This window comes from Pleurodeles waltl, chromosome 5, assembly GCF_031143425.1.
Source record: "Pleurodeles waltl isolate 20211129_DDA chromosome 5, aPleWal1.hap1.20221129, whole genome shotgun sequence".
NCBI classification, from domain to species: Eukaryota; Metazoa; Chordata; class Amphibia; order Caudata; family Salamandridae; genus Pleurodeles; species Pleurodeles waltl.
Window position 1 is genome coordinate 1713585161 of NC_090444.1, and position 24429 is coordinate 1713609589.

A 24429-nucleotide genomic window follows, 5' to 3' on the forward strand; every position below is an offset into this window, starting at 1 on the left:
AAAGAAGGGTAATCATGAAATTACAAAAATGTCAACATTTAGGAGGAAAGTGAGAGATTAAAAAAAAAGAATCAGGAGAATGTATTTCTCCCCTTGAGGCCTGATTCAGGTCTATTGTCCTATGTGGGACTTCCAAGTGTGGTGCTGCACGATCTGAAATCAAAAATGCTAATGTGCAATTATTTTTTTACTTGCCAGGAACAAGGAGAAAGTGCCATGGCAGACGGAAAGAGTGTGACAAAAATGTTGTTCATTGGCCTGCAGCAGCAGATTACTGGCAGTGCGTACTGCAAGTCACTAAAGACAAGTCCCTGTCGCAGAAGCCCTTTATCGGCTTCATCCCAAATCCCCCCACCCATCAAAAAAAAATGATATAACGGGGAGCGGCAGCCAATGGCCAAAAGGTCACGGGAGCCACAGGTCAAAAAGGTTTGGGAACCACTGATCTAGAGGGAAGGCTCAAAGCACAGCTGTCACCCACCCCAGATTTGTATTTAGAGACAGGAAGAGGAATAGAATGGTTAAAGTAAGAACATGCCAACTTTCTAAAAGGGGCATTTTCAGATTTACAATTTAAAAAACAACTTCACCATAAATTGTGATTTTAAATTGTGAGTCCACACACAACAAACTCCAAATTTCTAACTTTTCCCAACTGGAGGTTACACTTAAAGGTTGCTTCAAGGCAACCCCAATGTTAACCTATGGGGAGATAGGCCTTACAGTAGTGAAAAACAATTTTAATAGTTTTTCACTACCAGGACATTTTAAACCTACAAGTAGATGTGCAACTTTTTAAATACACTGCACCCTGCCCTTGTGGTTAACTCGGGTTTACCTTATGGGTGATATATGGATTAAAAAGGAAGGTCTGGGCCTGGAAAGTGGGGGCACTTGCCAGGTCAAAATGGCAGTTCAAAGCTGTACATACAGGGTCTAGTGGCACACCTAAGACGTGTTTACAGTGCTACTGTAGTGGATGGCACAATCAGTGCTGCAGGCCCAGGGCACATATGCTGCACTTTACTAGGGACTTACAAGTAAATTAAATATGCCACTTGTGGATAAGCCAATCTCATGATGTTTTAGAGTACAGAGCACCTGCACTTTGGCACTGGTCATTAGTGGTAAAGTGTACTGGATCCTAAAGCCAGCAAAAAGGAAGTCAGAAAAACACAAGGTCAGAAGGCAAAAAGTGAGAGGAAACCACACCAAGGATGACAGGTCTAACAATGTATTTCTACAAGTCTGTATTATATCTCTTACATTATCTTGACAGACTGGTTATCTGATTTTACCTGTTACATTGTTTGCTTTGTCTAGAACCTGAGCCCTCATATTTGTCTGCACTTTACAAATAATAAACACTATAATATGACGCAAAGTTGGTGTTTCATGGCATCATTTCTGTAACAACAACTTTGCACTGTGTTACATATGTGTTGTATGAGTTTTCGATGTTGTGACGTAACTTTATTATTTGTTTTTGTTTTTTTGTCACAGAACTTTCTCAATACCGTAAATGTGATTGTGAAGAAGAATGACACATGGGCAGCTGTGAATGAAACACAGAGGATTGAGGGCGGCTCTCGGCTGCTTCAGTCCACGGAGACATTTTCAAAAGGGCTTCAGATAAACAACAGTTTCTCACAAAAGACCGACACCATCGTTTTGAAAGGCATCGTTGTCACTAATAAGACTGACAGCTATAACGAAGAATTTGGTTTGGCAAATACAACGGGGAAAGTGGTCATTGCTAACGAGACCCTGGAGAGTATCCGCAGCTCCAGTTTGATCACCATTGCTTATTCCTCCTTGAATAACATTTTGACAGGAAACCTAAATCAGTCTGTGAATGGGCTGGTGATGTCAACAGTTGTGAGCGGCCACAACGGCCCCAATTTAAGGGAAGATTTTAAGATATCAATGAAGTTTGGGAAAATCAACCGCTCGCTATCAAACGCCTCCTGCGTCTTCTGGATGTTCAATGGCAACGGATCAGGCGAGTGGGACACAACAGGCTGCAGGGCCGCCGAGGAAGAAGACCAAGTAGTTTGTACTTGTGATCACTTGACTGCATTCTCAATATTAATGTCTTCCTCACCACCCTCACCATCCTCATCATCTGGAGGCAATATAACAGAGGAAGAAAAACGAAAACGGGAAGCCTTGGAGTACATCACCTACATCGGTGTGGGCATTTCCATTGGAAGCTTATTTCTTTGCCTCATAATTGAGGCATTGGTTTGGAAATCTGTTACCAAAAATAAAACATCCTACATGCGGCATGTGTGCTTAGCGAACATCGCCGTGTCACTTCTTATCGCAGATATTTGGTTCATCATTGGAGCAAGCCTAACACCACCATTGTCTAATCAAACTTACACCAATGCAACGACCAACACAGCGCAAGCCTGTGACGCTGCAACATTTTTTACCCACTTTTTCTACCTTGCACTTTTTTTTTGGATGCTCACCATGGGCCTCATTCTCTTTTATCGCCTGGTTTTTGTTTTGAGTGATATGAGTAAGACAACTATGTTGGCCATAGCATTCTTTTTGGGCTACGGATGCCCCCTCATCATATCCGTTGTTACTGTAGCTGTTACAAGGCCACAGAACTATTACAGAGAAGGCAATAGCTGTTGGCTTAACATGCTACATACAAGGGCATTCCTTGCCTTTGTCATACCTGCATTAACCATTGTTGCTGTCAATTTCATCATACTCGCTGTGGTCATCATAACACTTCTGAGACCTTCTGTTGGAGATAAGCCAAGGAAAGAAGAGAAGAGCACACTAGTTAAGATTGCTAAAAGCGTCGCCATCTTAACACCACTGTTAGGCCTGACCTGGGGATTTGGAATAGGAACATTGATAACAAATGACTATGCGCTCAACGTAATCTTTTCACTTCTGAATTCGCTACAGGTTAGTTTGTGATATCTTGCCAATTCTTTAACACTTAATATTATGCATTGAACATAATTCTTTGGTTTGTAAATATTATTTCGCACTCCTTGTCATAGGATAAAATGATGACTCTGTAACAATGACAAGCCTGACCTCACTGAAATCATCAGATAAAGCATCGGCCATTGTGTAACAGAAACAAATTCTTTGCACATGTCTCACTTTTCGCAGTTCTATGAGTGAGAGGCTTATCCAGTTCCGGTATTTTCCGGGAAATTCTATGATATGGTCCTGGTCATTCCATTAGAAACAAGTAATCACAATGCAATGGGTCTCACATTTGCTCGAGTTAGAGCTATTAGCGTTGTAAACTCCTAACGAGACTTTTCTTGCCACAAAGATTGAAAATCAAAACTAAAACAGTTTCACATAAGTGAGCCGATTAATAGTGCCATGGCTGCCATGAGCATTAGTGATAAGTAGAGACACAAAAGGGAAAAAAAGTTTGCTTGCAGTTAAACTTATTGGCAAAAGTGCAATCAAACATGTAACAGGGTCGATAGCCAAGGAGTAAGAAAACCTCCACAAAGAGCGACAAACGTAAATCAATTACCAATGTCATCAAAGGATTTTGGAAGAGCAAGCCCATGAACAAGTTATAGTGATGGGTGTGAGGTGGGCGTTGTTCAAAACCCATATACATAACGATACGTTGGAAAAGCAGCACATGTGTGCTGCCATGCTCGATCTAAAAAGTGGACATTGTCACATTTGCCGCGCTTTGGCTGGCCCAAACAAGCTATAGAAAATGCACCTCTACTTAACAGTAATTTGTGTTAACAGCTACTATGATAAAATACCGACCCATTGCTAGAAGCACGGGATACTTTGTTTTTTCCTAGGTAGGCCCTTTGGCCTAGATGGTGGCTCGAAGTATTATAGGTTATCTAAAACCACATCTCAGGTGGCAGGTTTCATTAGGAAGGAGGATTTTAAACCCAGCTTGATGGTGAAATTGAGGAGCTAAACTTTAAATAACAACAAAGGTGAATACCTCTTGACAGGGAGAATGGAAGCTGGGCCACAGATCTTTAAATCGAGTATTTTTTTGTATAATGTCTGAACACGACCAATGCATAATAAAGCTAATACTATATGAACATATTTGAAGACCATAAACGCAGGCAGGCTTAATTTAAGTACACACAAACAGAAAAAGATGTAGCTGCAGGCAAAAAGAGAGGGGGGTGGTAGTGTGTATAGTCCCACAAGGAAAGAATGCTTCACAGTCTATAGTTAAAAAAAAAACTATAGACAGTTGTGAAAGCAGGAAGGCTCCAATGGCTGGAAAAATGTTACGTGACATAAGATCCGGGACCTCTGCGAAGTTTTATTACAAGGGGGAAGCAATGCACATGCCAATGATTATAGTAATCGAGGAGAGATAAAACTGAAGGTGGCAAACGGCCCAGATATGTGTGTACACGCGCTGTCTAGTCCATACCATGGAGCTCAAGCAATAGGAGGCCTAGAGACTGGGCGGGGAGGGTAGGAGTAAGTAGATCCAACTCGTCAGCCGTGGAGGGGGGGGGCTGGAAAGCAAAAGATTAACCTTTTCCAGCCTGATGTACTCCAGGGACAGAACAGCGGATGAGAGGGTTTTGATCACTGACATCAATGCTGTCCAGAAACATTTATAAATGTTAGACCTGCACACATTTACAGCACCCCGACAGATAAAATTGAGTCCACATCAGTCCACGTTTACATCGTTCTGCCATATATAGTCAAAGCGCCTAATTACATACTATCCCAGAAGAAGTCTTGATCCTGGGATCCTTCAGCAAGGTGGTGCAAAAATCTTCACTGCATCAAAGAACATTCCCACAGTGGACCTCTGCACTCCCCAATTCGTTGACACGAGTACCACCGTTGCCCAAAAACATCCATGGGTACCTTGAGTGGAGTTTTATTCACATGTAACATTATTCAACCGACCTGGCATGAATACTGAGATCAAATAAGCAGTGCCTTCAACCTAGGCTCAAATTATATTAGTACACCATAGTACCATCCTAATAATCAGTTATGCCTTTGTTACGAAATGTAATGATTCTCTGGGGCACCAGCTGAGAACACAAAAACTGGATGCAGCAAGGTAGTGTGAACATCCCGACTGCATCTTAGGAGGGTGCCACCGCTGTATTTCTGTACTACCAGTTCGTTGACACGAGTACCACCACTGTCAAAAAATACTCAGACATTATAGGAGTGATCAAATGAAATGTCACAATTATTCTAAATAACCAATAATTACTAAGGACCCATTCTATAGCTATTTTTTATCGTCTGTGCCACTATGGAGTCAGTGTTTAATTTGTGTTAAAAAATGCTAGGGGCACTTCTCAGTAGGCCACTGAAGCTTGCACCATGCATTGCCTATTAGCGCTGCCAATAACAGTACCAACACACCTACTAGCCATGACACTCCTACAATTGACAATTCCACTTATTCCAGACCACCTAAAGCGATCAAAATGATGTGGGCAGAATGTATTCATATTAAATGTATACAGAATTAATAAACAAATGCTGTTGTGCTCATCTCAAAATAAGACACACAGCATCGCCAAGTGGGGCTCAAAATAAGCACCGGTAACAGAGCATCAGCTTGAACCCGCTTTAAGACTATCACTTTTGCGATAACTTGGTCTAAATGGTGATCATATGCTCCAGGAATACCGGCCGCGTCTCACAAGTGAGGCCCAAGACGGCAGCAGCAAAAACGTGCTTATGGTTAGTTGTTCGTGCTTTAGTTAATCTGGAACTAGGACTAACATTTGTATTTATTGTGATAGGGTCGTCATTTGAACAGGTGCTTTTTCGATCAAACTGTTACTTTTGAAGCGTGGCGGAGATGATTACATTTTGTATCTGGCACAAAACAAAACATGGAGCACCCCAGATGAAATAAAAAAAAGACTGTATAGAAATATCATTTACAACATTGAAAGGAGGGCAGTTTTTGCTGCATCTAGTGTCTCAGTCAGCACCATAATCATAGAGACAGCAGCACAAATATGAATTGATCTCATAGAATAGGACGTAATCTGCCACCACATAAGGAAGTATTAGCCTCCAATAATACCAACGGAGTGACTAAAGAAATCGGACTCTGCCATTACAGTGTATTGCGAAACCGAACTTAGTACACACCTATCATGCAAGATCTGAACGTTCACAGAGAACGAGATTGACAAGGTTTCATAAAACATTACTATGGTCAGTGGAAGGGGTTGGGGTCTTTAAAGTGTTTCGACCACTCCTGTTCTCCCCCTTCACAATAATTTCCTCTGCAGTCTCAATTTATTACACACTTACACATGTTAGCGCGTCAGAGCCTTAATAAGTAAACTTACAAGGAGATGCAATCAGGTCGATAAACCTTTGGACCGCGTTTGGAGACTTCCCAGTACAAAATATTTTCTTAACATCATCAATCAATAGATCAATGAACAGATCAGTAATGACAATCACTAATCAATAAACAATCAATAAGAATCGATAATTGAACACACCCTGGCCCCTGACCTTTCAGTCATGAATAACCACACCAGTTGAACCACAACCACACCAGTTGAATTAAAGGTTTATTTCCCTATTTGTAACAGTCTAATATCATGTTGGTTAATCTCAATTGCAATAAAACACATTAGAAAGCACTAATATTTGGCAATCAGAACACAACTTCATCTATGCATGGATTATACTCATTCAGAATTTAAGCACATCATTAATATGAATCAACTTAGCTGAGCCTCACTAGTACATGAATCAACAAAGCAAAGTCTCAATCATTTGTCTGTTTGCATTAGATACTAGTGAACACCTTAACTAACCTCAAATTAGCATTAGCATGTTGGGCTTCATGCAAAACATTTTAGTGAACACAAATTTAGAAAACATCTAAACTAGGGCCTCTATCAAAATATCAGTTGGTACCTAGAAAGAAAGGCAGACGGACAATCACAGTTTCCATCGGATAGTTACCAATCCAACAGATCAGCAAACAGTGTCAGTCTTCGTCCTCAGGACATCGTTTCACCAGCATCAGGCAAAGTTCGAATGGGGCAAAGTCTTAAGATAGCATAGCCAAGGAATGGATTTCTTCCCTCAAATGGCGGAGAAGATAATATCAAGCAAAAGTGGGCAGAGGATGGTTTGGGTACAGAACGACTAAAAGACTTAGGCCCACATTTATACTTTTTTAGCGCCGCTTTTGCATCATTTTTTTATGCAAAAGCGGCACAAACTTACAAAATACAATTGTATTTTGTTAGTTTGCGCCACTTTTGCATTAAAAAATGATGCAAATGCGGCGCTAAAAAAGTATAAATATGGGCCTCAATAACTGAAAGGTATTCTAAAGTATGGGCTTGGAGTGTCTGGAAGAAGAAGTGGCAATGCATTGAATGATTTCTCCTTGGGTCATGCGGTTAAGTCAAAACTGTCAAACTATTCCCTAATTCCCCATTGGATAAGATTTGGTGCATTGGTATCTCTGTCCAATAATTTGCAAACACCTTACTAGAATTTTCCCCAATTCACAGTTCCCATCTCACGGATTGGTCCATTTTATTGACGTCTTCAATGGTTGGAATGTCAGGTAACAAATGTTGCAGTTCGCACTCCAGTCAGTGTCTTCATTGTCTTCTCCTAGCAAAGTTAACTTTGCACCTGTTAAGAATTACACTGTTGCATTTAGCAAGAACATCGCCTTGAGCTAGCTGGTTCACATGAGAAAGAATTTCACTACGGTTACAAACACATAGCTCCTGGAGAAGTATAGCTTTGTGTCCTTCAAGAAAACAGCACACAGTCTACAAGTTAGAAAATATAATTCAATATGAGGCCAGGCAGCTAGGCCCAAGCCCTTGCTAAGTTAAAGCTTTATTAAATGAAGCAAACTCTTAACATGTAACCTTAATTGTGATATACTAATACAAATGAAAACATATTGCGTAATAATTCAGAATTAATAAGCCTTTTCATTAGTCTTCGTATACATTGGTAACCACTCCCGTGGGCACATTTCAAATGCGTGCATTATTTTTCTATTTTAAACACATTTTCTATGCAACTTCATCAAACAATATATGCAAGCCGTCATATTAATATTTCTTTAAAAAAAATACACACTCCAACAATCCCTTCTCTGATGACTCTTGTCATCACACATAGCCTTTCCCACAAATTTTACATCAGTTAAAATTCTGTCATTTCAATTTTTTCACATATTGGTTTCCCCATTGATTTCTCCCTAAACAAATTTTTCACTTTCCTTTTCTTCCCTCCTCTTATCATTTTTCGCCTTACTTATTTTTATTATCTTGCTAATTTTACATGCCACCCACAATTCAAATAGGCAAGCTATAATAATTAATATTCCCTGTATTATTTTAGGCAATATCCCATGCCAAATACTACTGAGCCAATTTCCCACTGATGCAAAACCCTTTCCAACCTTCTCCCAAACACCCGGTTCTCTCAATTCCTTTAAATCTGCACTATCATTAGTCAAATTAGTAAGCATGCCCCTAATCTCGTTACTATTATCTGTTATGTATGTGCAACAATGACGCTCACTAAGCATTCTACAAACTCCGCCTTTCTTCGCTAAAAGAATGTCTAAAGCAAGCCTGTTTTGAAGAGTCATAGCCCTCTCCGCAACAAGTTCAGTGTCCATCAGGAGTATAACTCCTGAACAATTTGTCAGCATGTTATCCACAATAGTAGACAACTTTCGAATCTTTATTGAGTTCAAAATAACTCCCACTGAAGGAATTATTGCCCCAAATATATCTCCCACCACACCAGCAGCGGTCTCTCTTTTCTGTGTAGTATGATGTAATTCAGACAATCTCGGAAACTTCTTCAAGTCATCAAGTTGGTATATTTTTGGGAAAGCTATCCCCAAATAACATGGTCCATACCATCCCTTTGGTAGACGGTAATAAGCATTAAGACCACATATATGGTAGATCCCTGGGATCACCAGATCCTGTCCATTTAACATGAACATCCATTTACTCTGAAACAAAAACACACACTTACATTCACTCATTCCCACAAACCCATTCTCATAGTACGATTTTGGCCTAGATATACAAAGCTTCCCTGCATGTAATGCATCTAAAGCTAATTTCCCTTGCTCTCTTATTGCACCATAAGCTTCATTATTAGCAAAAGCTCGCTGTTGTAATCCTTTTTCTAATTTACCCTTTAATGCTTTCCTTCTATCATCAGTGTGATCTTAAAAGCTCTTCTCTACAGGTGTAAGCAAGCATGTCAAATGATTGCGGTGAGCATAAGATGTGCTAGTTGCTAATGTCAGCTCAAAGAATCCTTTAACTAACCTTATACTATAATATCTAGCTATATCACTCAAATCTTCTATTATAGGCACATAAGAAAACACTAAGGCCCTCATTCTGACCTTGGTGGGCGGCAGAGGCCGCCCGCCAAAGTCCCGCCGTCAGATTACCGTTCCGCGGTCGAAAGACCGCGGCGGTCATTCTGACTTTCCCGCTGGGCTGGCGGGCGGTCGCCTTCAGACCGCCAGCCAGCCCAGCGGGAAAGAGGCTTCCACGATGAAGCCGGCTCGGAATCGAGCCGGCGGAGTGGAAGCTGTGCGACGGGTGCAGTTGCACCCGTCGCGTATTTCACTGTCTGCGCAGCAGACAGTGAAATACATGTAGGGGCCCTCTTACGGGGGCCCCTGCAATGCCCATGCCAGTGGCATGGGCACTGCAGGGGCCCCCAGGGGCCCCGCGACCCCCCCTACCGCCATCCGGATCCCGGCGGTCCGACCGCCGGGATCTGGATGGCGGTAGGGGGGGTCGGAATCCCCGCGGCGGTGCAGCAAGCTGCGCCGCCGTGGAGGATTCAATGGGGCGGCGGTACACTGGCGGGAGCCCGCCAGTGGTGCCGGTCCGACCGCGGCTTTACCGCCGCGGTCGGAATCCCCATTGGAGCACCGCCGGCCTGTCGGCGGTGCTCCCGCGGTCCTCCGCCCTGGCGGTCAAAGACCGCCAGGGTCAGAATGACCACCTAAATCCTTTTTAGAATAGAAGTACTGAATATCCTCCTGGTTATAAAACCTTGTTAGTAACAGACTACCACTTATCCCATAGGTTAATTGCAAACTATGATAAGTAACCCCTTCCTGTACAGAAGTAGGAATCTGTGTACACACAAAGCAATCCTTTGCATCCATCGTCACAACATGCTCACTCAACAAGCGATAGAAAACATTGGAAGAAAGTTTCCCTTTTGCATTAGTACCCTCATGTAAGTATCTGTCATCCAGTTCAGACCTCTCCAAAACTGTTAGTACGGTAGTAGTTTCAGGAACTGAAGCATCGTTAGTCCCTCTCTTATCCATTAGTGTCATAGCCACAATCACAACCACAACCAAAATCACACACGCAATACCGAAGCCAACACCCAAGTACTTACAACGCCTACTCCCTTTATTCTCCTGTCTAGTATTAGTCATGATCTGTAAAAAATCAGAAAGTGGAGGACGGTTATTTAGAATAGCAATAAAGGATGGATTTCTTCTTTTCTTCTCTTTTCTTTCAAGCAAACAGCTGAAAATAGTTTGTAAGGCACAACTGCAGCAAAGTCAAAACAAGCAAAATCTCCTTTCAGCAATTATTTACAGCTTTTCAATCTCACTCCCAGGATCCCTTGTCAATTCAGATTAGCAGCTTGTCAAAATCATTTTTCAAAAGTCAAGTTCAGGTTCACAAAGTCTTATCCGGAAAATTCTCAGTCTCTTTTTCTCTCTATCTCAATTTCTATCTGAGATCTTTCCCCAATTCAGTCCCTTCAGCCTGATTCAGGTGCCAAAATATTGACCTGGGACTTCTCGATCAAAACAAAAAGACAAATATTCCTGTTGCCATTCAGCTGTAGTTGCATATGCCCATTCAAGACCTGCGTACCTTCTATTTGCTGTTCTCTTCCTTTTCAACTTCCGATCACCTTGCAACTCTCCTTCACTTAGATTTTCTCTCTTTGTTGTGTCTACTTCTTCCTCTATGATGTCTTCGACAACCACTTCTCTCTTCTTTACTTGTGACTCTGGCCACTTGTCTACTTTCAGTGTCTCTTTGGCCTTTGATCTTTCTGATGACAACCCTCCTTTTTCTCCTTGCTCTATGGTGTTTTCCCTTGATGGACCTGCAATCTGCTCAGGAGGAGTCTGGACACTTTGACTCTCTTCCGTCTCAACTCCTTTGCCCTCTGGGTCTGTCAAGTGCTCTTGCCGATTCTCAGAATAGTCTGCTTCTGGGAGAGCCTCCTTCTGACTAGGCTCCACTGCTACCTCAATTGAGATAGGCTCACTGTCACCCCTCTGGATATCTTCTCCCTCTTTTCTCACTGGAGTGACCAAGCCGTCTTCAATGGGCTCCCCTTCTGTCTCAGTTCCCCTTCGATCTCTCTCTGGCCCTGAGACTTCCTTGTTTGTTGTTGGTACTTTCAACAACTCAACTTCCTCATCAGTTGGACACGTCACCTTTTTCGTGTGACCGGCATGGATCCAGTTCGGAACTCCTGCACACTTCACAGCTGTGGTAGTCGCTAGTATCACTTGGTAGGGTCCCTTCCAATGAAGCTCAAAGCAAGTCTTCCTTATGTGTTTCTTGATGACAACCCAATTGGCAGCTTTCAGGTTGTGTCCTGGATCATGAATTGGTGGCAGGGTGGTAGCTTCCACCTGGTGAGAAAAAGAGCGGACCACATCAGCCAGACCCGTGCAGTAGTCCAACACCATATCATCCGTGTTATTCACAAGAGCATTTGCAGGCACTGCAGGCAGTCTCATAGCTCAACCCATGAGAATCTCATGTGGAGACAATCCTGTCTTCTTGTTAGGTGTATTTGTCATTGGCATTAACACTAAAGGTAATGCGCCGGGCCATTTCAAATTCGTAGCCGCACACATTTTTGCCATTCTCGACTTCAGGGTACCATTCATCTGTTCCACTAGTCCTGAAGCTTCAGGGCGGTAGCTACAATGCTGCACACAGTAATTTAACCACCTCATTGTTGAAGTGACTTCCCCTATCTGATTCTAAAGAGTTCGGAAAACTGAAACGTGGTATCAGTTCCCTAAGCAGTAGTTTTGCTACTGTGAGGCTGTCATTCCTGCGTGTAGGGTATGCTTGAGTCCAATGGCTAAAGATACATACAATGACAACGAGATACCACGGCACACCAGACAGTCCATTAGGTAAGTCCTTTGTAATCTTGTACAGAAACGTATGGCACTGCAATTTGGTTCATCATGAAGGTTTTTTAATGTGTTCGCTTTCGTATATCTTCAAATGAGAGTACAGCCGACACATGTTTCGTCAATAAGACTTTCTCAAGGCTGTAACAGAATACATACAGAAAAAAAATATATATATATGTGTTGGTGCCGTTCCAGGCATTGCATGGGTGAAAGATAGAACTACTAACTGGAAAAAACATAAAGATCAAAAAATTTAAGAAAAAGAAAAGAAACGATCAATGCAAACACACAAAAGGGTCTCCCAAGTGGTGTATTCAAAGTGAAGAAAAGAAAAGAACAAATGTACACGTGAAACCAAGTAACAATTCTGAGATACATGCGATGTGTTGCGTTCAACCATGTGGCCGTATGTGATACTTATGAGTAACCAAACCACCCACATGCATCGCACATCCGCTATGTACCAAAGGGCCCATAAAACCAGATAGGAGAATTTGTATGCCAGACAGAGGGGAATAGGACAATAACAACTCGGAAAGGCATACACGCAAGCTGCCCAATTCCGTAATCTTAAGCGCCCAGTGAATATATTTCTATGTAGGTTTCCTATGTCCTCCAAATAAATTGTGGTGCCAAATAAACATCGAAAACAAAGCATGTAGTATGCAGTGAGAAGCCAACCTTGATAAGTCTAAAATAAAAGGCAAAGATTGTAAATAAAACTATTAAAGAACCAATGCCTACGAATGCCAAAATGTGAGACACCTTAACAAACAATAAAGTTGGAGAAATGGCAAAAGAATAGAGATAACATGCATGGTTAGTGTCCCAAAGGGGAACACCCCATGTAATGAAATGTATACAGCTACCACAGCAGGGGTAACACATCCGTCAAAAAGCCGTGCAATCAATGGACTAGTGGAAAGGGAACAATGTCATCCGACTTGATAAGGATTCTGAATCTAAAAACAGGGGCCGATATGTCAACTAGGTACCCCATAATAATACTCTTCAGATTCCAGAAATAGCAATTCCTTGAAACCTGAGATTGGTAGAAGACGAAATTGCGCGTCACAACAATTTTTAAATTGAAGCCCGACTGAGACATTCAAAAAATAGTAAACGGACTAAACCAGCACACAGATATGTAAAGCATTACCAGAACCTAGAGACGCCATATTGGCATGGTCACACGTCATCTAAAACCCAATCATAACAAACAGCTATAAGTAATTTGTGCACGTATAACCGTGAAACCCATTTGTGTGTTTAACTTTTGACACCAAAAATGGCATATTCACGAAAAAAAACATACTTATAGAATGTACATATGTGTGTAAGCATGTAGTCAACAGAATACTAAGTTAATAAAAATGAGAACAATATATCCTAAATATAGAAACATCAAGTGGTGAGAACTAAAAACATGTACTACGTTTACAATATGGTTCAGATATCAAGCGCATATCCCAGAGTCAAGATAAATATGTGCATAGGGTGTATAATACAATCGCGTTCCAAAGCAAATGACTAATATCCAGAAACAATGTATCGTATGTCCTAAACATGACAGGCAATGGTCAATAACCATATCAGGGAATAATATCATTGTACACAAGTCTATGAGTGAGACAAAATGGAAGATAGTCAGCAAAATAAAAAGAAATATGTTACAAATAAACAATGTCAAACCACATGTGGTAATTCCCAATCAAGTAAATAAAAAGTGCATTACTCATAAAAAACATGTAATTTTTTCTCTATATTCAGTCCTTCTTCCACTGCCCTCAACCTACTTATCCATTTGCTCTCTAACTGCCTTAATATCAAAGTCTTGTCCCCACCTCTAGGGCAGGTACCGATGGTGTCTATGCCATGTGTAGAGATATCCAGCACCTCTCTCTGCCCATGGACCGAATTATAGTGTTGTGCAAAGGGGTAATCAGTATTGTTATATCTTGTGGCCCTTATATGTTCCTGATACATACAATCACCAACACATACCTCAAACCTCCAAACACAGGCATCTCAATGAAATCCAATTGCATTCTGCCAAATGGACCTCCAGCTCTTCCAATTGGCTGAAATTCACCACTGTCCCTTTCCCCTCGTTCATCTGTTGGCAGATGACGCAACTGTGGCAAATCACTTCTGCAACTTGTCTAAACCTTGGGTTGAACCAGTCAATCTTGAACAACCTGATCATGGCATCCCTCCCAATGTGTGCTTGGCCATGATAAAACCTTGCAAACTGTGACAAAAGCCTGTTCGGCAAAACCATTTTCCCTTCTTCTGAAACCCACTAATCATCTGGTCTTTGTATGCATTGTATCCTAACCCAAGAAAGCTTCTCATCTTTGCTGACACGGTCCTGTAACAATTTCAACTCTTCTAATGTGTCAATCACCCTCAATGCGTAACCTGTGCATGGCTCATTTTCTTTCTCAGGTAACAATTCCCATTGATCCTTGAACGATATACAGTTCAATGCGCAAAACCTTGCGACTTGATCCGCATATCCAGTTCCCATTGAAACAAAGTCTTGTGATTTCAGGTGTGCACTGCATTTTACCACGGCAATCTCATGAGGTAACTGAATCACATGCAACAGCTCCCTAATTCTTTGACTATTTTTCACTGGCGAACCAGAAGAGGTCAAATAACCCCTCTGTGAACATAATTGGCCAAAATCATTAACAATTCCAAATCCATACCGACTATCAGTATAGATAGTGACTCTCATCTGAGCAGAGACATGGCAAGCCCTGGAAAGAGCTACCAGCTCAGCTACTTGAGCAGAATACACTCCTTGAAGCGAAGATGCTTCTAGGATACCAGAACTTGTGCATACCGCATATCCGGCTCTCAGCACTCCTACGGAGTCTCTCAAACATGAGCCATCTACAAAAATAATTTGGTCATTTTCTCCCAATTGGGTATCTCTAATGTCAGGTCTTGGTTTGGTGCACATTTCCGTTACCTCAAGACAATCATGCTCAACATCTTCCAGATTGTCAACCTATGTATTTTCACTTGGAAGTAAAGTTGCCGGGTTCAACACTGTACATCTCTTTAACGTTACATTTGGTGACCCCAATATAATCATTTCATATTTGGTCAATCTTGCATTGGTCATGTGTTGCATCTTTGTACGTGTCAGGAGAATTTCAACTGAGTGAGGGACCATGACTGTTAAAGGGTGTCCCATCACTATGCCTTCACACTGTGTAAGGCTTTGTCCAACTGCTGCTACTGCACGCAGACAACCCGGTAAGGCTGCTGCAACTGGGTCCAAAGTAGCTGAAAAATATGCTACTGGTCGGTTTACACCTCCATGGACCCGTGTCAAGACATCGCGTTCATGACAAAACAGAATGAAAGACTTTGTGTAATCAGGCATTCCTAAAGCTGGAGCCCTGCACATGCTCTCCCTTAACTCAGTAAACGCTCTCAAATACTATAGCATCATGACCCTCTTTGGCCATCAGCCTCTGCAATGGCTTGGAGATGACTGAGAAATTCGGGATCCACTGGCGACAATAGCCCACCATTCCTAAAACCATCCTAACATCTCTCCATGTTTTCGGGGGATTCATCTGTAAAACTGCAGTTATTCTTTCCCTGGATAATTTCCTCGACCCTTTCTCAATTTGATGACCCAAATATTTCACCTCTTTCTGACAATATTGCAATTTCTTGCGGGACACCTTGTGTCCATTCTTCCCCAAGTGATTCAGTAAGGCAATTGAATCGTACTTACACTCGTCCCTTGTTTAGGATGCAATTAACAAATCATCGATGTACTGCACTAGAGTCGATTGGAAAGGCAACTCCAATGACTCCAAATTCTTCTTCAGTATCTGGTTGAATATAGAAGGTGATTCCGAAAGCCCTTGAGGAGTTCAACACCAACTGTATACCTTGTCCAAGAATTTAAACAGAAGAGAAATTGGCTGTCCTCATGAAGAGGCACAGAAAAGAACGCTTGGGACAGATCAATTACTGTGAACCATTCTGCGTCACATGGAATCTGAAACATAATCACAGCTGGATTTGGTACCACTGCGCAACAGTTTACCACTATGTCACTGATCTTTCTCAAATCTTTGACAATCCGGACTTTCCCACAGGGCTTTCTCAGTCCCATTATTGGCGAATGACATGGGCTGCTCTATACCTCCTTCAAGACTCCCTGTTTCACAAAATCTGCAATGATTTGCGCAACCTTTATAAGGACATCTTGCGCCATATGATACTGCGGTATCTGGGGGAATACAGCGTTAGGCTTCACACTGACTTTAACTGGCTCTACTCCTTTTTTCAGTCCTACTTCTTTCCTTTTCAAATCCCACACCTTTTCTTTAACTGTTCCCTGTAAATCTGCAGGGAGATCAGCCACTGTGAACATCGGAAAGAAATTATTCAGAGGGTATTCCTCAACCGTGGTCTCAACCTCAGGTTCTGAAACCTGTTCCTCCCCTTTATCGTCACAGTTTGTCTGGAACACAATTCCATCATTAGAACGGGTGATCGAACACCTCGTTTTGCACAATAAGGGCCTGATTCTAACTTTGGAGGACAGTGTTAAACCGTCCCAAAAGTGGCGGATATACCACCTACCGTATTACGAGTTCCATAGGATATAATGGGCTCATAATACGGTAGGTGGTATATCCGCCACTTTTGGGACGGTTTAACACCGTCCTCCAAAGTTAGAATCAGGCCCTAAGTCTCTTCCCAATAGGGACACAGGACTTGAACCGCAAACCACAAATCTTTGCAATCCTTAGAAAGTGCCAAGCTCAACTTGAACCGGATCTGTAATCGGATTAGTCAGGAGTTGGTTTGCTACCCCCACTACCCTAACTGTCTGTTCCGAAAGGGGCAGTTTTGGAACCTCAGCACTTCTGACTGTGGAGCGTGTAGCCCCTGTGTCAACCGAAAATGAAACCTTGTGGCCCATAACCTTCCCCTACACATAGGGTCCTCTCTGATCTACCTCTAAGGATGCTGCAAGCCTGCACTCCTCTCCGTCTGAGCTTTCATCCAACCATTCATCGTTTATTCCATTCTCACCACGCAATGGGTATTGCTGTACTGTATTATTTTGACTCATTCCTTGACCTGTGACCTGTTGAGGAAGCATTACCTTTTGCTGTTCCATTGGGGCTAAAGGCACTTGCATTTGCTGTCTAGGTACCATGGGGACCTGCTGTTGCATTGGTTGTAACTGCATTGGCTGTATACGTGGCATTTGCACCTGCTGCATGGGTTGAAAACCTTGCATCTGATTCACATTATTCTGAAAATTGGGATTTGGACCTCTAAATCTTGGTCCTCTCACATTTTGAAATGAACTGACATCATTGCTTTGTTGAACAACACCTTCCTGCACCATCATTGGGCACTCCCGCTTCCAGTGTCCAAAGACCCCGCAAGCATGACAAGGTAACAGTTTCTTCATTATCTGTGCGTCATTTTGAACTACTACAGTGTTCAGGTCTGGACCGCGATTCGCAATACCTCCTCGACCTCTACCTCTCACCTACACCTGAAACATCCTGTTTCCCTGCGGCTGCTGTACCATTGGCTATAGAAAACCTCCCTGCATCCCTGTCTGTGCTGCTTTAATTTGCATCACCATCGCTTTCTCCTTTAACTTTCTCTGCTTCAACTCAATCTCATCACTACAGTACTTCACATACTGCAACACCTCATCAATCGACTTTGCTTGCCAGCAAATCAAATGATTTTTAATCATCTGGACAATCTCAGGTCTCAACCCTTCCAGAAATCTGAACACAAGGTGATTCATGTCCTTCGCCTCAATAATCTCTGTGGCACTGTAATGTTTGAACGCCTTCAACAACCTCTCGTAATATGCATGTATAGACTCCTTTACTTCCTGAGCCGTTCTGTCAATCCTCTGCCAATCAATATTCTTAGGCGAAACTCTTGTTTTCAGAAACTCAATCACCTTATAATAATACTTCAGCACATCAGGGGATGGCGCACCTGTGTGTTTGTCCCTTGTTGGTTCCTCAGTCGGCCAATCTGCGCTTCTTTTGCACTCAATCCACAAGTCAGCTGGAGCTATTATCTCAAAGAGAGTGTTCAGGTCTTCCCAAAGGCACTTTGCAAGCTTCACAAACCTGTCTGTCTGCTGATACCACTCTATTGGTTTCTCTCTCAACCTGAGGTAATCATTCGTAAATGATAGAATATCACCTCTAGTCCAAGGTACATGGACAATAACCCTTCCTGCGGTTTCTCTCATTGGTAACATCTTTACAGTGCTTGTGTCCTGTAGTGTTTTAGCAGTCTGCTTTATACAATCACTCTTCCTCTTGTCTCTTTTCTTCGCCTATCTGCCTTCCCATTTCTCTAAAGCTCCCCAAACTTGTGCACTTTGCAGTATTTCTTTGAGGTGCGCTTTCATTCCAGTAGACCTCATTTGTTCAAAATCCTTTGGCTTGAAATCTAATCGTAACTTCTCTTCAAATGTTTGGTACTCTCTAAGTCTATGCTGTACTTGTTTGCCAGATTTGCCAACCTCTGGTGTACCTTGCTCACTTCTCTAGTTATCTTTGGGCACAAGTACCTCAATTCTGCTTCCATGTATGACTCTAGCCTGTTCACACCCATGCTCCCTTCAACGAGTTCACCTACTTCCAAACCCAAGCTCACATGGTTTAGGTACTCTTCTCCTTCCGTTCTCCCTGCTGCTACAGGAGCAGTCTGTGGAGTAATAAGTCTGTCTAACCAGTCAGTCAGCTGTTGTGCAGTTAAACCTTGCAATGAAATATTTCCAGCCTGTCCTAAAGGTGTCTGAGGGACACTTACATGCGGTGTCAGCAATCTCGAACTTGACTGTCTGATAGCATCTGGAGGAGCCCCAATCGGACTGAAATCTAACAAGGATCTGGATCCTTCAAATGTCGGTCCACTGGAATCATTCCTCAGGAGCTTTCCGCTAGCCCTCCTCTTGTCGTATTTTGTATCATTACCCCTTGATCGCATACACTAGGCTTCACCTGTGCATACAATGGTACGGGTGGACCAACCGTAATAGGCAAAGATATGGCATCTGGTGTCTGTCTGTTTCCCAAACCCCATGGAAGACTAACTCCCATATTATGGCTCATCACTGGCGATATGTCTGACTGTGGTCCTGTGACCGAAGTATATCTTGGGATCACTTGCGGCTGCACCTGGGGCAGTAAAAGTGGAGTTGGTTCAGTCTGAATCAACCTTGGTCTCGGGTATACCTGCTCTGTCGGCACCATCAAATTGGTGGCAGTCTCTAGAATGGGTACGTCAGGGTAAATCCTCTGAACCTGTGGCAGTTGCAACTGAGGTTGCATCACCTGTGTGGTGGGCACGCCAAAACTACTCTGCAGCGGAACTTGTGTCAGAACAGGACTCTGTGTCGGATTCGTTGTCGCTTTTTCTTGTATCAAACCTGTAGGACATGTACTGGTACTCAGCCATTTTCGTCTGCCACATATGGTGGTGGACGGTCATTCAGTAACTGAGTAAGGAATTCATCATCATCTGAGTCATGTATCCCTATTGATGACTTTCTAGCTTCTCTGTCTCTGGAAGGACTTCTGTCAGTTTTATCAGTAGCTTTCCTCCCTTTGCCTTCACCCTCTTGGGCTATCGCTGGAAACAGCTTAACTCTGTCTAATGTCTCTCTTCTCCAAACTTTCTGTACGAAATCCCATCTAGCCTCTGCTAGTGTCTTTTCTGCTCTCCTCATTCTCCTCTCAAATTTCTGTTGCTGTCTTGCCATTAGCTCCCAGATTGCTAACGCCTCAAACTGTGCTGGCCTCGGAGGTGGCTTCAGATCATATAGCACCATCCGCAAATTTTCCAAAATCCTCAAACTGAACGTTCCATTTACAGGAAACGATAACCTCCCACTTTTCTCCATCTCTTTGCACCATTGCTTTAGCCAAAGACATGGCACAGCACCCTTTTCCTCCATTACAATGTAAGCCGGTGTACCCTCTGGTGGTGTAACCTCCCCTACACTTGCTGTAATGTATACATCTCCCCTCAAAGAGTTCCTTAAAGCCTTGAAAAATGTCATTTTATTGTCTTTTGTTTTTGTTCACAATCAGGAAGTGACTTTTATTCCCAGAATTCTCTTCGCCTACCTTCTCAACCAATTGCCTTTCACAGACGGCTGCCAATCCATGCGCAACCCTTTTCACTAACCAACCTATCCCAGCGCGGCTCCAATGACGTCACACTCACACGTGCTGTGGCTGACAAAGTCTTGCGGCTTGTCTTCCTACTCTCAATTCACACAAAACTAAAGCAATATATTGCGAGCACCAACCAAAATAAAACTCAAATTTGCTGGTTTACTACAGGAAAGGTAACACAATTGCTTCAGAACTTTACAGAGATTTTGCTTAGCCTTGGCTACTACTCTCTCCTTCTCAGATCCTGCACTCGCAAGCAAAATTTGACCCACAAATTCTACTCTCGACTTGTCAATGGATTATTGTTTTAGTGCACTTTAGAACTCACCAAATCTCCATCGAAGTTTTCATTCGCTCACTTTTGACTCAAACTCTACGCGTCGACTTCACTATCGACCTATTAAATCGCAAAAATTACAATATAAACCAAGTGTCTCATACACTTATCAATATACTCCGGAGTCTTAGACCACGCAGGTTCCGTACATCATCAACAACCATGTGGACAATTTTTTAGCACAAAGCGCCACACTCACATGAAGTTCGCCGACTTCCCTACTCTCATACAGCGGAGTACGCCCACTCCTAATAAAACATCATCATTTGGCCTACAATTCTCGCAAACATCACAATTCACCTGCGATTTGCATAAGCTGTGCAAGCGCAACAGCTACTTCATTCCCACTGTCACTAGAATGCCAAGAACATACTCAAACTCCTTCAGCAAGCTCCGAGATTACGGGAAAGTCATTTGGGACTTAGGGACACATCATCTCTCCAATTTGTATCATTGAAAAAGAAAAACCCACAAAACCCAATTTTATTCGGTACACCTTGCCTACCACCAAACCGTTTCACCTTGTACCATCCATACCAGGACCTCAATGGGCCAAACCCATCGGTATCTACCAAAACTGTTGATCTTTCATACTGGGGCCCCAAAGGGCCAAACCATCTGCACTGCTACCAAAAACTGTTAGCGCGTCAGAGCCTTTACAAGGAGACGCAATCAGGTCGATAAACCTTTGGACCGCGTTTGGAGACTTTCCAGTACAAAATATTTTCTTAACATCATCAGTCAAGAGATCAATAAACAGATCAGTAATGACAATCACTAATAAATAATCAATAAGAATCAATAATTGAACACACCCTGACCTTTCAGTCATGAATAACCACACCAGTTTAATTAAAGGTTAGGATATTTATTTCCCTATTTGTAACAATCTAATATCATGTTGGTTAATCTCAATAGCAATAAAACACATCAGAAAGCACTAATATTTGGCAATCAGAACACAACTTAATCTATGCATGGACTATACTCATTCAGAATTTAAGCACATCATTAATATGAATCAACTTAGCAGAGCCTCACTAGCACATGAATCAACAAAGCAAAGTCTCAGTCATTTGCCTATTTGCATTAGATACTAGTGAACACCTTAACTAACCTCAAATTAGCATTAGCATGTTGGGCTTCATGCAAAACATTTTAGTGAACACGAATTTAGAAAACATCTAAACTAGGGCCTCTATCAAAATAGCAGTTGGTACCTAGAAAGAAAGACAAACAGACAATAACAATTTGCATCGGATAGTTACCAATCCAACAGATCAGCAAGCAGCGTCAGTCTTCGTCCTCAGGACATCAGTTCATCAGCATCAGCAAAGTTAGGACGGGGCAAAGTCTTAAAATAGCATAGCTCAGGAATGGATTACTTCCCTCAGATGGAGGAGAAGATAATATCAAGCAAAAGTGGGCAGAGGATGGTTTGGGTGACAGAACGACTAAAAAACTTAATAACTGAAAGGTATTCTAAAGTATGGGCTTGGAGTGTCTGGAAGAAGTATTGCCAATGCAATGGATGATTTCTCCTTGGGTCATGCAGTTAAGTAAAAACTGTCAAACAATTCCCTAATTCCCCATTGGATAAAATTTGGTGCATTAGTATATCTGTCCAATAATTTGCAAACACCTTACTAGAATTTTCCACAATTCACAGTTCCCATGTCATGGATTGGTCCATTTTATTGAAGTCTTCCACAATTGCAATGTCAGGTAACAAATGTTGCAGTTCGCACTCCAGTCAGGTTCTTCATTGTCTTCTCCTAGGAAAGTTAACCTTGCACCTGTTACGAATTACACTGTTGCATTTAGCAAGAACATCGCCTTGAGCAAGCCGGTTACAAACACATAGCTGCTGGAAAAGTACAGCTTCGTGTCCTTCAAGAAATCAGCACACAGTCTACAAGTTAGAAAATACAATTCAATATAGGGCCAGGCAGCTAGGCCCAAGCCCTTGCTAAGTTAAAGCTTTATTAAGTGAAGCAAACTCTTAACATGTAACCTTAATTATGATATACTAATACAAATTAAAACATATTGCGTAATAATTCAGAATTAATAAGCCTTTTCATTAGTCTTCATATACATTGGTAACCACTCCCCGTGGGCACATTTCAAATGCGTGCATTAGTTTTCTATGTTAAACACATTTTCTATGCAACTTCATCACACAATATATGCAACCCGTCGTATTAATATTTCTTTTAAAAAATACACACTCCAACACACGCTTTTCTCCTATTCTGGAATCCTCTCTGCATAACTCACACGTAATCTTTCCTCTCTCCTTTTGCACGCATTCCTTACATCTCCTGAACTTAACCCATATCCCCTCCTACTGCATTTTCGTTTTTTTGTCTAAATGTAGACAGCCATCTATTTCATTTGAACACTCTCTCATCAAATTACGAGTACTGGCATGTACGTGGCTACTGGACTCTGCAGGGAAGGCAAGGATTGGATGTGCATATTTTCTTAACACGTTCACGAAGCCTTGATAGGCACTGTGAGAAGCTCAAATTGCCTTCAATCTAAGCACCAAAGCTCTCAAAAGTGCCAGCCTAATGCCCACCCACAACCTAAACTTATCCAGACACCCATAAGCAACCAAATTCACGGTCTGTGCTATACTACAGTCATGATGCTTGAAGAAAGAAAAAAAAAAGTCACAAACACTATGGGGGTTATTACAACTTTGGAGGAGGTGTTAATCCGTCCCAAAAGTGACGGTAAAGTGACGGATATACCACCAGCCGTATTACGAGTTCCATAGGATATAATTGACTCGTAATACGGCTGGTGGTATATCCGTCACTTTACCGTCACTTTTGGGACAGATTAACACCTCCTCCAAAGTTGTAATAACCCCCAATATCTGGAAAAAGCAAACACTCATGTTATGTAGGATGAAGTAAAACATATGAAATCAAGGCAGGGACTGGATCGCTGACAGATTCCATTAACGATTTTTACAAGTTAGTGTTGATAAATCGCTCACTGCTTTAATCAGCTGAAGATAAGGAAAATAATGTTTGACCCGAAAAGGATAGGTCAGAGACTTGGCAGGAGCTGTCCCTCTTTAAGGCCTGGCCTAAAATATGTGCCTCGATTATTAATGAATGAAACAGAACCACATCGGTCATACTCTCCCAGCCGCAATTAGAATCTGCGAGATACTGAAATGTTAGAAATATTGTCCATAGTATTTTCAAAATCACCTCCCAACACGACTTTATACAGTCATATGAAAAAATGTATTTTATACACTCCAAAATGTCAAAACCACAAACCAGCCACAACAATCACGCCATAGGTCAAGATGTAACACAAACTAGTCGAGTCAACTCTCTCTGAGAACAGTCAATATGACTATGTAATATCAAACTCTGAATCAAGAAGCCTCCACCCCCACGAGGAATTAGATTCAGACGCATCCGATAGTCTGCACCAAAACGTAAAATCAGTGTCTGTAATGACTGCGAATATGAAGCCATCTCTCTCATCCCCCGAAGACATCAGCTTTCACACTAACAGAGAATGAAGACTTGGATCTCTGCTGCAATGAAGATACCAACCTCAATCGCGTCCTGTCTGCAACTAACCCTGCAGGGGATATTGCTTAATAATAGAGCGCGAAGATAAGCCCTGCA

General features: G+C 42.1%; 1 protein-coding gene across 1 annotated transcript in view; it reads left to right on the plus strand.

Annotated features, from left to right (window-relative positions):
* Positions 1–24429, plus strand: part of LOC138296694 (adhesion G protein-coupled receptor F5-like) — a 1174222-nt gene that overhangs the window by 1089480 nt on the left and 60313 nt on the right. The window contains exon 17 of the mRNA XM_069236066.1: positions 1504–2931. Coding sequence (XP_069092167.1) covers positions 1504–2931 — 1428 coding nt within the window. The remainder of the gene's footprint in view (positions 1–1503; positions 2932–24429) is intronic.